Source organism: Littorina saxatilis, linkage group LG3 (assembly GCF_037325665.1).
Source record: "Littorina saxatilis isolate snail1 linkage group LG3, US_GU_Lsax_2.0, whole genome shotgun sequence".
NCBI classification, from domain to species: Eukaryota; Metazoa; Mollusca; class Gastropoda; order Littorinimorpha; family Littorinidae; genus Littorina; species Littorina saxatilis.
In genome coordinates, this window is record NC_090247.1 from 72,683,436 (window position 1) to 72,700,079 (window position 16,644).

The following is a 16,644-nucleotide window of genomic DNA, read 5'->3' on the forward strand; positions in this document are numbered from 1 at the left end:
CACCAAATCAGTGGAAATGTTTGCGTAAATGGAAGGTAATGGACCTTTTAGATGTAATCAGTGTGGCGTGTCCTCTCCTGGCTCTGTCCTTTGCCTTGTCATTGTTTAATCTCCTCTTCAAAAACATTAGTTCGTGCAGATACTCTATCTCTCTGTCTCTCTCTCTCTGTCTCTCTCTGTCTCTCTCTCTCTCTCTCTCTCTCTCTCTCTGTCTCTCTCTCTCTCTCTCTCTCTCTCTCTCTCTCTCTCTCTCTCTCTCACTCTCTCTATAAATGCGGGCCGACAGTGTGATCGTGTGCGTGAGTAGGAAAACTGACTTGGTGAAGAGTAAGAATGACTCATGCTAGAAAACCAGAAAAAACTCAGGTCCGTTCAAATTTTAATCAGGGTTACACATAGGTTTCAGTACACACGAGATTATTCATACCTTGAGTTTACAATAAACGACAACGTTCAAGTTTCAAACTAATGAAGTAGATTCCTTTCAATTTCAAACAAATACCATAAACCTAAGAGTTTCAAGGGGCTCTAACTAGTGACGGAATTTTGAGTTAAGGGAATTCAAACAAGGTAAAAACTGACAGAAGAAACAAAAAAAAGAAACACAGATTAGTCAATACATTCATAGAGTCAATGCAATGTCATCACGAAACTAACAACTGTTAACTTATAAATACGTTGTTGACTCACTAGGACTATAGACTAGAGTCTTAAAGACAAAGTGTCTGAAAAATAAAAAATAAAAAACCCGTCGTGTTCAACGATGAAGAAAAATATTGAAAAGATTAAAAATACAAATATGAAAAATATTCTAAGTCCCAGACCGAAGCAAAAGACCAAAAAAGTTATAAAAAAGAAAATGTAGTCAGAGTCCATCAACGGAGCAAAACACCCAAAAAATTATAAATAAAATTAATCTGTCCAAGTCCAATAAAGGCTGAAAACACCAGAATAGTTATAGATTAGCCCAAGTCCAGTAATGAATAGAAGCATCAAAATTCTTATAAACAAACAGCAGACATCTTGTATTAAGGGACATAACGTCATTATACCTCACTAGAGTTATCCTCCCCAATCTCAAAAACGTTGATTCATTTATACAAAAGAGGCTTCAATACAATAAAATTCCACAAAGAAAAACGTTCCTAACAGCAGGCAAAAACAATTTGAGTTTGAGAAATAAAAAAAATAAAAATGTTTCCAGAATTGTGAAAGCTCAACAATGGCCGACAATGTGAAGGTCACAAAGTCACATAAAACTAGCTTTACCAGCCTCTCCAAGAAACAGCTCACATTTTCAAATTCAACAGATAATTCCATGTTTGACCTATCCATACAAAACTTAGCAATAAAGACAATGAAAGCAAGACAAACCTTATGGCTCCACAGTAGGCTCACCACGATCACACCATTGGCATTAGGCATTTAGAAAAGGTTCTCACGTTTAAAACATATTTCCCTTCAACAAAATCTCCAGCTACAACAAAACGGTCCTCTCCGGTCAAACAGGAAAACAACACTAACAGGTGAGTACACAAAATTCCCAGAAGCCCTTGGGGCAAAACACAAAGCTATGACGATTTTCACAAGAACAATCTAGAAAGGTGTCAACACAAAAAGACAGGCACAAGGAAACAAAAGAAAAGACACAGAAAAGATAGAGGATTTACAGAACAAAAACCACACACAATTCCACCAAATAGCATAGCATCTCGAGTTACCACACAATAAGGTCAAATTAAATGCAGTTAAACTTCTAGAAAAATAAAGACATTATAGCTAAATATAACAACAACAACAAAAAAATGAAAAATAAAAAATCGATAGGAAAATTACAAAAATCCCCAAAACGCAAAATGCAACAAACCACCCAAAACGAAAAATAAGGCGCAGAACTATGGCATTTACACTCCCACCTCCAGACCTAACACCCGACTATACTTATTCGGAAGGTCTGGACAAACAGAACACAAATCTCAGTATTGAACACAGTTTACACTACAACCGTTTACCAGACATAGCACGTTACTTATACAAAAGCTTTGCTATAGAAATCCGACTCAATGCTAGACAGAAGCAAAGTACCTTCAAATCATTTACCTTGCCACTGAAATTACTCTTGTTGAGAAAAGAACCGAGTACGCCGAAACGCATACTTGCCCCAGAAATTAACTCCCTTTTGAGCAAAAACAGGGTACGTTCGAAGCACATTACAAAAAAACAAAAAAACAAACGTTCATGAACATAATCATGTGCCTCGTTGGCAGTTACATTTACGTTACTTTCTTTACAGAACAACAAAAAAACATTAACTTTAACACATGCCGCGTAGGCAGGTTGACTTTCTTTACCTTCAGGACAAACATCAAAACGTTCATAGCCTTAATCAAAACCGCGTAGGCACTTTGATTCACTTTAAATAAATTTAAAAAAAAAAAAAAACACCTTTTAACATTGACGATGGCAGCTTAGCCATATACACTAACATTGACTTCTCTCAAAATATTAGGCTTAAACGTTAAGGTAGACTTCACTTTAACATAAAAATAATTACATGTTCCGTTAACTTCAAATGTAAGTTGAACACACACATTTACATTAATAGACCTTCTGTGGCAAAATAACCATAATTTGCAAATATTCAAAAAACAAATCCTTTATTTACCATACTATTATTTCATTCTTATGCAAACTCGTTCCTCCCACCATTCATATACATACGTCATGAACAGCTTATTGAAAAACCAAAACCATCGCCTCTCAGATTTAAAGTTCATTTCAGTCCAGTTAATAATCTCTGCATTCAAACATTAAAGTTCTTTAAGGCACATATCATTTGTGGCGAATGATCGTCTACAATGTTCATTCGTGTCAAGGTACGTAGCAGGTGGCTTAACAAAACTATTCTTTTAGATTGTTCATTGTCTTTGTTCGGCGTCTCTGTCTCTCACCCAAACTGTCAACTTGTGGACGGGTCGAGTCAGCACCGACGCAGGGGCGATGGGTCTCCCACGCGCATCCAGAGTAGCCGCCAACAGCACTTTGACACTCCTGACGAGGCCGTCTCTGCTTGGGAAGACCTCCGTTACCCGTGCGAGACTCCACTCTGCTCGCGGGGCGGTGTCATCGTGTAAAAGGACGACGTCTCCGACTTTGACGTTGGGCATCGGTGACAGCCACTTCTGTCGCAACTGAAGAGACGCCAAGTACTCTCTCCTCCAGCGACGCCAGAACTCGTCAGCGAGATGCTGCACACATCGCCAGCGCTTCCTCGCATAAACGTCAGCGTCACTGAAGTTTCCAGGTGGTGGTAGGACACCCGCAGGCTTCATCGTCAGCAGATGATTAGGGGTGAGGGGCAACGGGCCATCTGGTGACTCCAGACTCTCGACACACAGCGGTCGGCTGTTGACTATGGCCATCGCCTCATACATAAAGGTCCTCAGCGTGGATGAAGTTAGTCGTTGCCCATACTTGTCCAGCAATCCGCTGAGAACGCTTCGAACAGTCCTAATCTGACGTTCCCATAGACCACCCATGTGGCTTGCTGTAGGTGGATTGAAAAGGAATTCGCAACTGTCCTTCAGCAATCGTGTCACTATTGCTTCCTGATTCATACCTTTCCAAGCTGCCTTCAACTCATTGTTCGCACCCACAAAGTTTGTTCCCCTATCGCACCTGATCGATCGGACATTCCCTCGCAACGCCATCAGTACTCGCAGCCCATTTATGAAAGAGTCAGTTGAGAGATCATCTAACACTTCTATGTGCACGGCTCTTGATGATAAACACGTGATCAACAGTCCGTAACGCTTGACCTCTTTGCGACCATCCTTCACGTGGAACGGTCCGAAACAGTCAACTCCACAGTGAGTGAAAGGGGCAGACTCGTTCACTCTTTCTTCTGGAAGCTCAGCCATCTTCTGAGCCTCTGGTCTACCACGATGACGTATGCAAACGGTGCAGTGACGAATGACTGCAAGCACCACTCGTCTCATTCCGAGTATCCAGAAACCCTGTCTACGAATCTCGTTGATCGTAAAAGGACGTCCCTGATGCGCAATCTGAGCGTGACATGCACGTGCCACCAAGACTGCCAAGTGACTCTGATGGGGCAAGACGACTGGATGCCTCAACTCGTTGGTCTCTGCAGATCGGTCAATTCTTCCTCCCACCCTGAGCATTTCGTTTTCGTCTTTGTAGCAATCCAGATCCTTCAGGCTGCTTTTGTCTTCACGTGAAGGAGAGGCGAAATGTTCCTGCTGAGAGATTTTGACAACTTTCAAATCAGCGACTCTATACGACTCCAGTCTAGTCAGACTGTGTTCAACGAGGCTAGAGTTGGCTGGTGTCTTTGCTTCATACTTGTGGCAATGGCGCATGAGCAACGCTATCGCTCTAATCAAAGACCTCTTTGTGGAGAAGCGCTTGAATCTCTCCTCCCAGGTAGATGTCTTCACATCGGCAGCGGACGTCGTCATTGCACGTTTGACCTCTACGTCGTCGTCAGGGATACTGAATTCCGCTTCTGTGGGCTCAGGGAGAGCCTGTCTGAGGAAGGCTGGACCAGAAAACCATTCCGTGGACTTGAGCTCGTTCACAGTCAGTCCTCGCGAAGCGTGATCCGCCGGATTGTCATTTGAGGGCACGTATCTCCACTGATCCGCCGTTGACGCCTCTAGAATCTGCTGGATTCTGTTGGCCACAAACACGTGAAACCGCTTGGACTGATTGTTCAAGTAAGCCAGCACTATCTGTGAGTCAGTCCAGAAATAGTGTCGCAGACCCTTGTAGTGCAATTCCTCCTGCAAGAACCTGGACATCCTCGCAGACAACACAGCAGCCTGCAGTTCCTTTCGAGGTATTGTAACGGCTCGGAGAGGGGCCACTCGACTCTTTGCCATGACCAGCGTGCTGTGATATTCGTCGTTCGTGTTCAGGAAACGCAAATACGAGCACTGTCCGTAGCCCTTCTCTGATGCGTCTGAAAAGTGATGCAGCTCCACTTCTTTCACGACACCGAACGTGGAAGGCAGAAAGCTTCTAGGAATTCCGATGTTCCGCAAATTGCTGAAGTCGTCCAGCCAAGCCTTCCATCGTGCAGCGAGCTGATTTGGCAGAGGGTCATCCCAATCCAAGCCATCGCCGCACATCTCCTGCAGAACGAGTCTTCCCTTGAGAATGAACGGTCCCAGGAAACCCAAGGGGTCGTAGAGTGACGCGATAGTGGATAGTACGCCTCTTCTTGTTTCAGGAGCTTCCTTAGGCAGACAGTTGAAGGAGAAGATGTCCTCTTCCATATCCCACTGGAGTCCCAGCGTTCTTCCAACGGCTGGCGTAGGCGAAACAGAAGACAGGTCGGTGACCCTTTTCCTTGCCACTTCCGACTCTGGAAAATGAGAGAGCAAATCAGGAGAGTTCGACATAATTTTGTGGAGTCGCAATTTTCCATGAGTACAAATTTCTCTCGCCTTGTCTAAGATTTCTCTTGCGTTTTCCACCGACTCATTGGCGTGCAGTCCATCATCCACATAGAAATCGCGCTGTAGGAATTTGGACGCGTCTTCGCTAATGTTTCTATGATCCTTGGCCACTTGCTTCAGCCCAAAGTTTGCGCATCCTGGCGATGATGTTGCTCCAAAGATATGGACCTTCATTCTATAATCCACCAGAGGTCCCGTTTCATCTCCGTTCTCCCACCATAGGAATCGCAAGTAATCCCGATCAGCAGGATCTACATGAAATTGGTGATACATTTTCTCTATATCGCAAGAGAAGGCGATGGAACCTTTGCGGAAACGCTGTAGAACTCCGGTGAGTGAGTTGATCAAGTCAGGCCCCTGCAGCAGCTCCTCGTTGAGGCACGATCCTTGAAAACTAGCACTGCAATCAAAAACCACTCTGATTTTGTCTGGCTTTTTGGGGTGGTACACTCCGTGGTGAGGGATGTACCATCTTGGCACCCTTTCCAACTCATCAGTGGGAACTCTTTCAGCGTCCCCTCTCTCGATGATCTCCTTCATGAACTCAACATAGTCTTTCTTATACGCCGGTCTCTTTTCGAATTGACGCCGAAGACCAAATGTTCGTCTTAGAATCACGTTCCTGTTGTCGGCCATTGATGGGTGCTCATGACGGAAGGGCAAAGGCATTTCGTAGTGGCCTGCTGCGTTGACCTTGACGTTTTGTTCGACAATGTTCATAAACTTCATGTCGTCCTGGGAAATTGTGCCTGACTCCATGTCGGAGAAATCTCGTTCCAATACCTGGACGAGCTCTGTCGCAGATACCTCCTTGACACGTGCTTTGAATACGTTCGTCGACTGCTTTTGCATGTCTTGTGTGACTTGCTTGCAGTCACTGCTTTCCGTATCGTTGAAAATCGTTGCTGCTCTTGTAGTTCCAACGATAGACCACCCTAGTGGGGTTTCCACAGCGTACGGAAATCCCTCGACTGTGTCAGTGGGTACGAGGGCTTCAGGGCAATTGTACCCTATGAGGAGTCCCACGGGACACTCCAGGGCTGGCTGCATGTTTGATGAGAGATGATGGAGGTGGGTGTGACTCTCAGCCGTTTCTCTAGTTGGGATTTCAGACATGTCCGTCTTGAGAGTTTCTCTTGAAAAAGAGGGTGGCAACGTAACGTATTCATTTCGGTTGTATGCTCTCACTTGTAACCCCTCATATCTTCGACATGGGACCAAGGCATCCTTCTCGGACAACGTTGTCAGTCTCAGAGTAGCGTTCTTTGAAGAAGCGCCCAGTTCCTTTGCGCAGGAGTCTGTCACGAAAGTCGCGTTAGACATGGTATCCAGCATTGCGTAGACTAATACTTCCTTCGTAGGTTCTGATATGAGCGACATGAAAACTGGCACTATCATAGACGTCATGCTTTCACCACCTTCATTGTTCGTTTTGAGGGTAGCGCGTGTTGTGACAGGCACTTGTTTGTTACTGTGCAACTGAGCAAGCATTTTGTCCGAGGAACTTTCAGTATTACCGATGGAGTAACTCACTGATTGGTTGGTTTCGCGTGGGCTACCAAAAGATTCGTGCTGGAATGTGTCCAAGTGCATGCTCGTTGGATGGTTCTTCTTACACTTGCTACAGACTTCGCGCTCCTTGCACTGGCTCGCAACATGCCCTGCGGCCTTTAAGCAGCCGAAACACAGTCTGTTCCTCATCACGTAACCTCGTTTGTCTTCTTTAGAGAGTCCTGCAAACTTGCGGCAACTGGGCAGCTCGTGATTTGACATCTCGCAGTACATACAATGTGATTTGTCTGTGGGCTGGCCGCCTGAAGCCAGATCGTTGGCTGTTGGCTGAACGCTGTTAAGCAGATGGTTGCTTACGGATTGAGCGCCTGATTCTAGACGGTTTTGTCGAAGACCTTTGTCCCTTCGATAGAGCTGCTGTTTCTGTGCGTCGACGGGATCAAACTTGGGTGCTGCCTTGTTGGCAATCATGCCAAACACAGGCTCATTTGAGATCTCGGCCTCTTCTTCGACAAAGTCCGAGAGCTCCTTGAAGGTTGGGTACCTTTCAGGATGTTTCACCTTGTCGTGCGTGACCTTCCGACTCCATCTGTTCTTAATGTACTTCGGCAACTTATCAACCATACGTTTGAGGTACTGGGCGTCATCAAGAATATGCAAACCTCCAATTTCGTTCTGGGCTACCGAGCACTGCCTCAAAAAGTCAGAGAAGAGACGAAGAGCGACTGGATCTTCAGATCTCACAGTGTCCCAGTTCTCTAGTTTCGTCCTGAAAGCTTGCCCTATGGCAAACGAGTTGCCATACCTTGCCTCCAGCATCTTCATGGCGCTTGTGAAGGCTTCCGGCTTTCTCATTAGGAAGAAACCACTGATTGATTCCAAGGCGCTTCCGCCAAGAAATCTCTTTAAATATAGTAGTTTTTCTGTCTCCTGAATGTTTTGACTCCCGATCAGGAATTTGAAGGCTGCATGCCACGAAGGATAATCCAAAGGATCTCCCACAAAAATGCTCGGTTCTTGCGTGGGTAGGCGGCTCAAAGTCATAGCGTTCGCGAATGTTTGTGTGATCATTCTTAGCTGATCTTCACCTGATGCGTTGGTAAAGTTCATTTGCTCAGAGGTGTACGATGATCTTCTGGGGTGCAGCGTCACCACAGGAGGTTCAGCCTCGCTGTTCCCGTAGATTACGTGACGTGCTTCATCGGAATGGGCGGTATCATACTGCTGTCCAGCGGCGACTTGCGTAAAAATGGGTGCATCATGGCGCAGCTTGCTCTGTTGCGGTGAATCTTTCTGCGGCGGTTCATAATTCTTCGCCATGTAGTAGTCGACGTAACTGCCGACACCCGCTGATGTTGTCAAGCCGTGTGTCTGGTGAGGCTCAGCATTGTAGGCCGCAGCAGCATTGACGTGGCCGCCGACAGCCTCTGACGTCGCCAAAACGCGTGGCTGATGAGGCTCAGCGTAGTAGGTCGCAGCAGCGTTGACGTGGCCGCCGACAGCCTCTGACGTCGCCAAAACGCGTGGCTGATGAGGCTCAGCGTAGTAGGTCGTAGCAGCGTTGACGTAGCCGCCGACGTTGGCTGTAGTCGTTGACACCCCAGTCCAAGTCGACTGGGTAAACGGAGGTCGTGGCACAGACTGTGTCTTAGTCAGTTGCCTCTCTCTAATGGCTGGTATTCCGCCATAGCTTGGATTTAGAAAGGCTGTGGTGTAAGCAGCCTCAGTGAAGTGATGCTGCACTCCAGTCGCAGTCTGCGTTGGTTGACGACGGACGATCTCTGGAAGCACCTTCTTTGTTGTCGTGGTGATGTTCGAAAAGGATTCTGGTCGCGGCTGTGGTCATCGGTCTTCTCGGTGGCCGCCGTCGTCCCATCAGTGGCGCGCACCTCTTGTTGGTTAGAGCTCCTGTCAACCTGCAATACCTGTCTGCTTTTACCTTGTTTGACTAAGGGGCTTAAGGGAAGTTTCTTTTCAGTTGTAGACAACTGATCAACGGTACTTTGAACCCAGTCAGCAGTGCTTATTTGCTTTCGCGACAGATCTGGAGTAGGGTCTTCCATCTCATATTCTGAGAATATTGTCATCGATGACTCAGAGCTCCTGCTATTAGCCACCAAAGCATTCATGGCGTCATTGTTTGCTGCTTGAATCACAAGCAGTTTCCTTTCCTCGAAGAAACTTTGTCGTTCGGCCTTTCTTTTGCTGTCCACGAGTTTTTGTTGAATTCTTTCTATTCTCCTTTTATCCTCTTCTTGAGCCTCGGCTTCTTCGAATTCTCGTCTCCTTTTCTCTTTCCTCCTTTCGGATTCTCTATGTTCTTGCTCTTCTTGGAGGGCCCTCAAGCTGGCTTCGGCTTCCTCTTCCTCCCTTTCAAGTTGCGCTTCCGTTTTGAGCTGCAGAACTTGCATTTCCATCTTCACCTTGATAGATTCTTGTTCTGTTCGCTGGATTCGCGAATGAGTTGAATGTGAGATGTCACTGCCTCCCTTTCTTCTTCCACTATTTGTCGAAGGTCTTCCAAGACGTCCGGACGGAGGATTATTTCTGGCAATCTCGACGACCAGCTGGCTGACTAATGTAGCGGCTTGAGTCTCTATCTCCTCCAAGGCTTCGACAGTACGTGGGTCTGAGCGCAGCTCCTCTATTCTTGCTTGTAGAGTTCTGATTTCGGACATCTTCTTCACTAGCTTTGTTTGGACTTGCCTAAGGAAGACGACATCGTCGTGCTTGTCGTTGAGGACTGATACGGTGCTCTGGATTAGACGTTTGATGCTCTTGATCGCTTGATTGAAGTTGTCAATCCTCGTTCGCAATACGTCCTTAAAACCCTTCTCTGTCATCGCCCTTGATCTTCCAGAACGTCGTAGAAGGTCCTCGGGTCGATGGTGAGGTTGTTCCTTCAGAGAACTAGGTGGCCGCACGTTCGGATTTCTCCTTCTGGAAGTTGCTGGGCCCGCCGAAGCATGCTGATCGAGCTGAGCAGAAGGGTCGATGTAAGCACTGACGGACGGATTGTTCCAATTCTCGGCAAAAGTCCTCTGAACAAGGTCGACCATTACGTCAGAGACATCGACAAAGTAGACATTCTTCAAGCTAGTTTGGCCTCCATGCTGTTCATCAAAAGCTTGAACGGCGATTAAGTAGCTATCTGCGCAGATGTTTTGCGGGACTGCGAAGTTGGCCGAACTGATTGATGGGATGGCGATAGAAGAGAGTCCGAGAGTAGTGGCCTTGTTCAGACAATTGAAGACAGTGTCTATCAGATGTTGCTGACACAGAGCCTTGTCTTCATAGTCGCTCCATCTCGGTCCCACGGCATGCAGAACCTTCCGGCACTGCAGGAGTCCTCCTGTGGTCTCCACGACCTGGGTCACCTGAAGGGCGCCGTGACGTTGAATGTACTTGTCTCCTTCCTCTCTCAAAATGTTCCCTGCGGCATCAGAAATTGCAGCAGCGACGCCTCTTCCATGAGCTAGGTTTTTGTTGGCTGCGTTGACTACTGCGTCCACTTGAAATCTAGTGATGTCCTTCTTGCAGATGGAAACTCTGATGCCAGATTTAGTGACGAAATCTTCTGTACTATTTATCAGAGTTTCCTCTCTATTGTCGTCTCTCCCTAAGTGTGTTTCAGAGCTATCCGTATTTGCAGCAGTTGCTTCCATATTGTCGGTTTCTCCGTGAGTTATGAGAACAAAACAAAAGTTGTTTCTTCAAGGATGACGACACCGTTGACTTGATAGTAGCGCTCAAGATGAAAGGAATACGGTTACGATATTCATAGAAAGCATCAGAAAGCTTATGCAAGTGAATAGTTTGCTGGTTAAAGAGTGTGTCCTGTTTGACCGACTAAATGGAGGAACGTAGTTTTTAAAATAAGTGCTGGCTGCAATATTCATATACTTGCTGTGAAGTCAAAAAGGCTCCAAAATTTCATTTAGCCAGACACCTTTAGCTAAAAATATTAAAACAAAGTTTCTTGTTCAACGATGATGACGTTTCTTGCTTCAACGACAAAGGTTCTTCTACTGGTATCACCTAAGTTTCATACTGTCAAGAGCAGAAGTTTTTACTATAAATGCGGGCCGACAGAGTGATCGTGTGCGTGAGTAGGAAAACTGACTTGGTGAAGAGTAAGAATGACTCATGCTAGAAAACCAGAAAAAACTCAGGTCCGTTCAAATTTTAATTAGGGTTGCACATAGGTTTCAATACACACGAGATTATTCATACCTTGAGTTTACAATACACGACAACGTTCAAGTTTCAAACTAATGAAGTAGATTCCTTTCAATTTCAAACAAATACCATAAACCTAAGAGTTTCAAGGGGCTCTAACTAGTGACGGAATTTTGAGTTAAGGGAATTCAAACAAGGTAAAAACTGACAGAAGAAACAAAAAAAAGAAACAGATTAGTCAATACATTCATAGAGTCAATGCAATGTCATCACGAAACTAACAACTGTTAACTTATTAATACGTTGTTGACTCACTAGGACTATAGACTAGAGTCTTAAAGACAAAAGAGTCTGATAAAAGAAGAAAAACCGTCGTGTTCAACGATGAAGAAAAATATTGAAAAGATTAAAAATACAAATATGAAAAATATTCTAAGTCCCAGACCGAAGCAAAAGACCAAAAAGGTTATAAAAAAGAAAATGTAGTCAGAGTCCATCAACGGAGCAAAACACCCAAAAAGTTATAAATAAAATTAATCTGTCCAAGTCCAATAAAGGCTGAAAACACCAGAATAGTTATAGATTAGCCCAAGTCCAGTAATGAATAGAAGCATCAAAATTCTTATAAACAAACAGCAGACATCTTGTATTAAGGGACATAACGTCATTATACCTCACTAGAGTTATCCTCCCCAATCTCAAAAACGTTGATTCATTTATACAAAAGAGGCTTCAATACAATACAATTCCACAAAGAAAAACGTTCCTAACAGCAGGCAAAAACAATTTGAGTTTGAGAAATAAAAAATGTTTCCAGAATTGTGAAAGCTCAACAATGGCCCACAATGTGAAGGTCACAAAGTCACATAAAACTAGCTTCTGTTACCTTTACCGGCCTCTCCAAGAAACAGCTCACATTTTCAAATTCAACAGATAATTCCATGTTTGACCTATCCATACAAAACGTAGCAATAAAGACAATACAATGAAAGCAAGACAAACCTTATGGCTCCACAGTAGGCTCACCACGATCACACCATTGGCATTAGGCATTTTAGAAAAGGTTCTCACGTTTAAAACATATTTCCCTTCAACAAAATCTCCAGCTACAACAAAACGGTCCTCTCCGGTCAAACAGGAAAACAACACTAACAGGTGAGTACACAAAATTCCCAGAAGCCCTTGGGGCAAAACACAAAGCTATGACGATTTTCACAAGAACAATCTAGAAAGGTGTCAACACAAAAAGACAGGCACAAGGAAACAAAAGAAAAGACACAGAAAAGATAGAGGATTTACAGAACAAAAACCACACACAATTCCACCAAATAGCATAGCATCTCGAGTTACCACACAATAAGGTCAAATTAAATGCAGTTAAACTTCTAGAAAAATAAAGACATTATAGCTAAATATAACAACAACAAAAAAAATGAAAAATAAAAAATCGATAGGAAAATTACAAAAATCCCCAAAACGCAAAATGCAACAAACCACCCAAAACGAAAAATAAGGCGCAGAACTATGGCATTTACACTCTCTCTCTGTCTCTCTGTCTCTGTTTCTCTGTTTCTCTCTCTGTCTTCATCATCAAGACCTGCTTTTTCCACCTACGACGCATCGCCTCCATCCGTCGCTACCACGCCTGTGTCAAGCTGGTTGTCTCCCTCATCTTCAGTCGTCTGGACTACTGGAACTCCCTTCTGGCTGGCCTCCCCGCCTCATCCATTCATGGCCTACAACGAGTCCAAAACGCTGCTGCCAGGCTGACGTTGAGGAAGACGAAGCAAGACCACATCACCCCCCTATACTTCGCTCCTTGCACTGGCTCCCTGTCAACACCCGAATCTCCTACAAACTGGCCACTCTGGTCTACAAGTGTCTCAACGACTCTGCTCCCGAGTACCTTCAATCCTCCCCGGCTGGACCTGTACACCCAGCCCTCCGACCGTCCCCTTCGTTCTGCTGCTGACCCACTCCGCCTTCACATCTCTCGCTCGAAACTCGCATCTGCTGGTCAGCGTGCATTCCCCTCCGCGGGCCCCTCCGTCTGGAACTCCCTGTCGCTTGAGCTTCGCCAGAGCCCCTCTCTTGACGCGTTCAAGAGTAGGTTGGAGACTCAGTTCTTCCCATAGCTGGCTGCGACTTTCATGTTCGACGTGATGTGTTGTGCCCCAAAAGACATTCTTGTGCTGTGCTCTGTGAGAGGTGTTTTATTTGTGCTTAATATTATTTTGTTTGGACCTAGCTATTGATGTGTACATTCAAGTTGTTGTTTAAACAGTTGTTTGTTGTATGTTTATCAGGGTTTTCTAGTGTGTGATAGGGTTCGTGTCCGTCTGTAGATGTTAATTTCTTTGTTAGTCCTTTGTTGACAACTCTTCGACAAGCGCTTAGAACTGTACCCACGGAATACGCGCTATATAAGCTTCCTATTGATTGATTGATTGATTGATTGTCTCTGTCTCTGTCTCTGTCTCTCTCTCTCTCTCTCTCTCTCTCTCTCTCTCTCTCTCTCTCTCTCTCTCTCTCTCTCTCTCACTCTCTCTCTGCAGGCCATGTAGCCTCGCCGACAATTTTCTCGTTTCTGTTCAACGAACTGGCGCAGGATGTCATGCAACAAGGCAAACATGGAATACGTTTACCTTCGGCTGAATTAGAACTGTTTGTTATGCTTTTTGCTGACGACATTGCGCTGTTATCCAGCACTGTAATAGGTCTACAAAACCAGCTCAATGTACTGCGCTCTTCGGCAGATAAACTGTGTCTAAAAGTGAATATGACAAAGACTAAGGTCATGGTTTTCAGAAAGGGCGGGCACATTGCACAGAAAGAGAAGTCGTTCTACGGAGGGGATCGTCTTGAGATTGTGAACTCGTTTAAATATCTCGGTGTAACCCTCGGCCCTCCCAACCCAACTGAGCTTGAACATTGCAGTCGAAGAAAAGACCATGGAGAAAAAGGGAATGATCAAAATCGTTAGATTATTGAACAGCATAGGCTGCCATTCGGCAAAGGTGTTTTTCAAACTGTTTGACGCACGGATCACCCCATGCTTGTATGGCTCAGAGCTATGGGGATATATGGGGAATTTGACTCTGTAGAAAGGGTTCAGCTGTTTGCGTGTAAAATGTTTCTGAAAGTTACCATTCCAACTCCAAACAATATTGTATACGGTGAACTGGGAAGACATCCGCTGTATATAAAGTCTGCAGTCAGATGTGTGAAATACTGGTTTACACTGCTGAAGCAACCTGATTCAAAATATTCCAAGATTGCATATAAAGCTGTAAGCTGTAATTTAGCATCCAAGGGTCACATGAATTGGGTCTCATATGTGCAGAGACTTCTATGTTGTAATGGTTTTGCTGCTGTATGGATGTACGGAATGATTGGGAACGTGTGTGTGTGTGTGTGTGTGTGTGTGTGTGTGTGTGTGTGTGTGTGTATGTGTGTGTGTGTGTATGTGTGTGTGTGTGTGTGTGTGGTTGGAATCAACCACTGACTCGACACGTATGCCGGCGCGCATACACACACACACACACACACACACACACACACACACACACACACACACACACACACACACACAGTGGACAGTTATTTCAGATCATTACTTAGTTTTCCTTTCAGTTATGAACGATCGTACAGTTTCGTGCAAATCATTGGTAATCTGAAAGGGATTTATGTTTAACTTTAGCGTTTTTAATTCAGGTACGTTTTTCTACTGCAATCTAAGCCTCTGATTTTGAAGAACATGCTGTTGTAACAATAAAAATGGATTTTAGTTATCATTCAAGTTACGGAATGAACTGTACGGATGCGTTTCATTCAGGGAAATGTCGGCGCACTTAGGAAGGGAGACAGCTATGTCGATCTTACGTGAGTGACGTATGCAAAGGGAGACAAGCATGGCAGCCAAATGACCAATTTAATCAATTATGCTTACTTTTTGGGCTCGGTTAATTATTCTTTGCTTTGATATAAGTGACTTTTATCACAAACAAGTCAAAAATACCACTGGACTGTGAGCTATGATTTACCCTGAAACAACATTACCCTGAAAGGTATCATATCTCCTTGTGCTCTTCTAATTTCATGTCTGCCCTTGTTTATAGCCATTCCAAAATCGTTTGCAATTTCTCTATGGTTGACATATGGTTTTACTATATGATTTTCACGTGCCATGTCATATGTTTTTCATATGCTGGGCATATTTCTCTGCTGCCTGGGTCCGACCGGTACTTTTAACAGCCACGCAGCTGGCATACTGCAGGCGCCTGTGTACAGCAAAAGGTACTGAACTCTTGCTAGGCTGCGCTGATTAAAACTGACGATGAGTACAGTCCCCTGGATCGAACTTCCCTCCAAGACTGGTTTCATTTCATTCTCAGGGCTCTAACTCGTACAGTTTAGTGCAGATGTCTTTTTTGGCAAGATCAGCGTATTCCGGAAGCGTCAATTCGTGTTTGAGATATGTGCCTGTTTGTTTACTTGCCGGAAAGTCATACAAAGTTAAATCTGACATTATAATTGCTGTAAACATCTGTAAATTGTGAATCATTTTCTTTTTTTATTTTTTTTTATTTTTTTATTTTTACAGTGTTTTAAGTGGAATAAGAAGAGGAAGAGAAAAAAGCCTATTTATTAGTGTGTGTGCGTGTGTGCGTATATACATGTGTGTGTGTGTGTATGTGTGTGTGTGTGTGGTGTGTGTATGTGTGTGTGTGTGTGTGTGTGTGTGCCCGGCCTGTGTGAATGACGGTGTGCAGGGCCGGACCTGGTGGGGGGGGGGGTCTGTGTGGAAGTGTGTGTGTGTGTGTGTGTGTGTGTGTGTGTGTGTGTGTGTGTGTGTGCAACTGACCAAACACTTCTTCTATACCTGTTCAACAGCACTCATGTACACTGAGCACATACCATTTCAATTTCTGTGAATTGTGGTTTTGAAGTTGAACATTAACAAAGGCACAATCATGCAGAAACACACATGCCATGGAAAATAAAAGCATGAAAATAGTTCGCTTTTTTTTTAGGTCGTCTGGTATTATTCTTGCATAATTATGTATGTGACACTAAAACTTGATCATTTATAAACACACACACACACACACACACACACACACACACACACACACGCAAACACACACACACACACACACAAACACACACACACACACACAAACACACACACACATACACCACACACACACACACACACACACAAACACACACACACACAAACACACACACACACACACAAACACACACACACACATGACACACACACAAACACACACAAACACACACACACACACACACACACACACACACACACACACACACACACATCGTACACAAAAATCAAAACACAATAAGGTTACATAAAATGCAGCCCGAACACATCATTTATCCGTGCAGAAAGCAGGCATCACGTTGTTGAAACGTGAGACATCGAGGATCCATTCTTTTC

At 44.5% G+C, this 16,644-nt stretch overlaps 1 protein-coding gene across 1 annotated transcript; it reads right to left on the reverse strand.

Moving 5' to 3' along the window:
• Positions 1-2,918: 2,918 nt before the first annotated feature.
• LOC138961311 (uncharacterized) lies at positions 2,919-10,660 on the reverse strand. The gene is made up of 2 exons (XM_070332913.1): positions 8,998-10,660; positions 2,919-8,578 (listed from the first exon to the last, which is right to left on the reverse strand). The coding sequence occupies exons 1-2, from the start codon at positions 10,658-10,660 to the stop codon at positions 2,919-2,921; spliced, it is 7,323 nt and encodes a 2,440-aa protein (XP_070189014.1).
• Between the last annotated feature and the right edge of the window lie 5,984 nt (positions 10,661-16,644).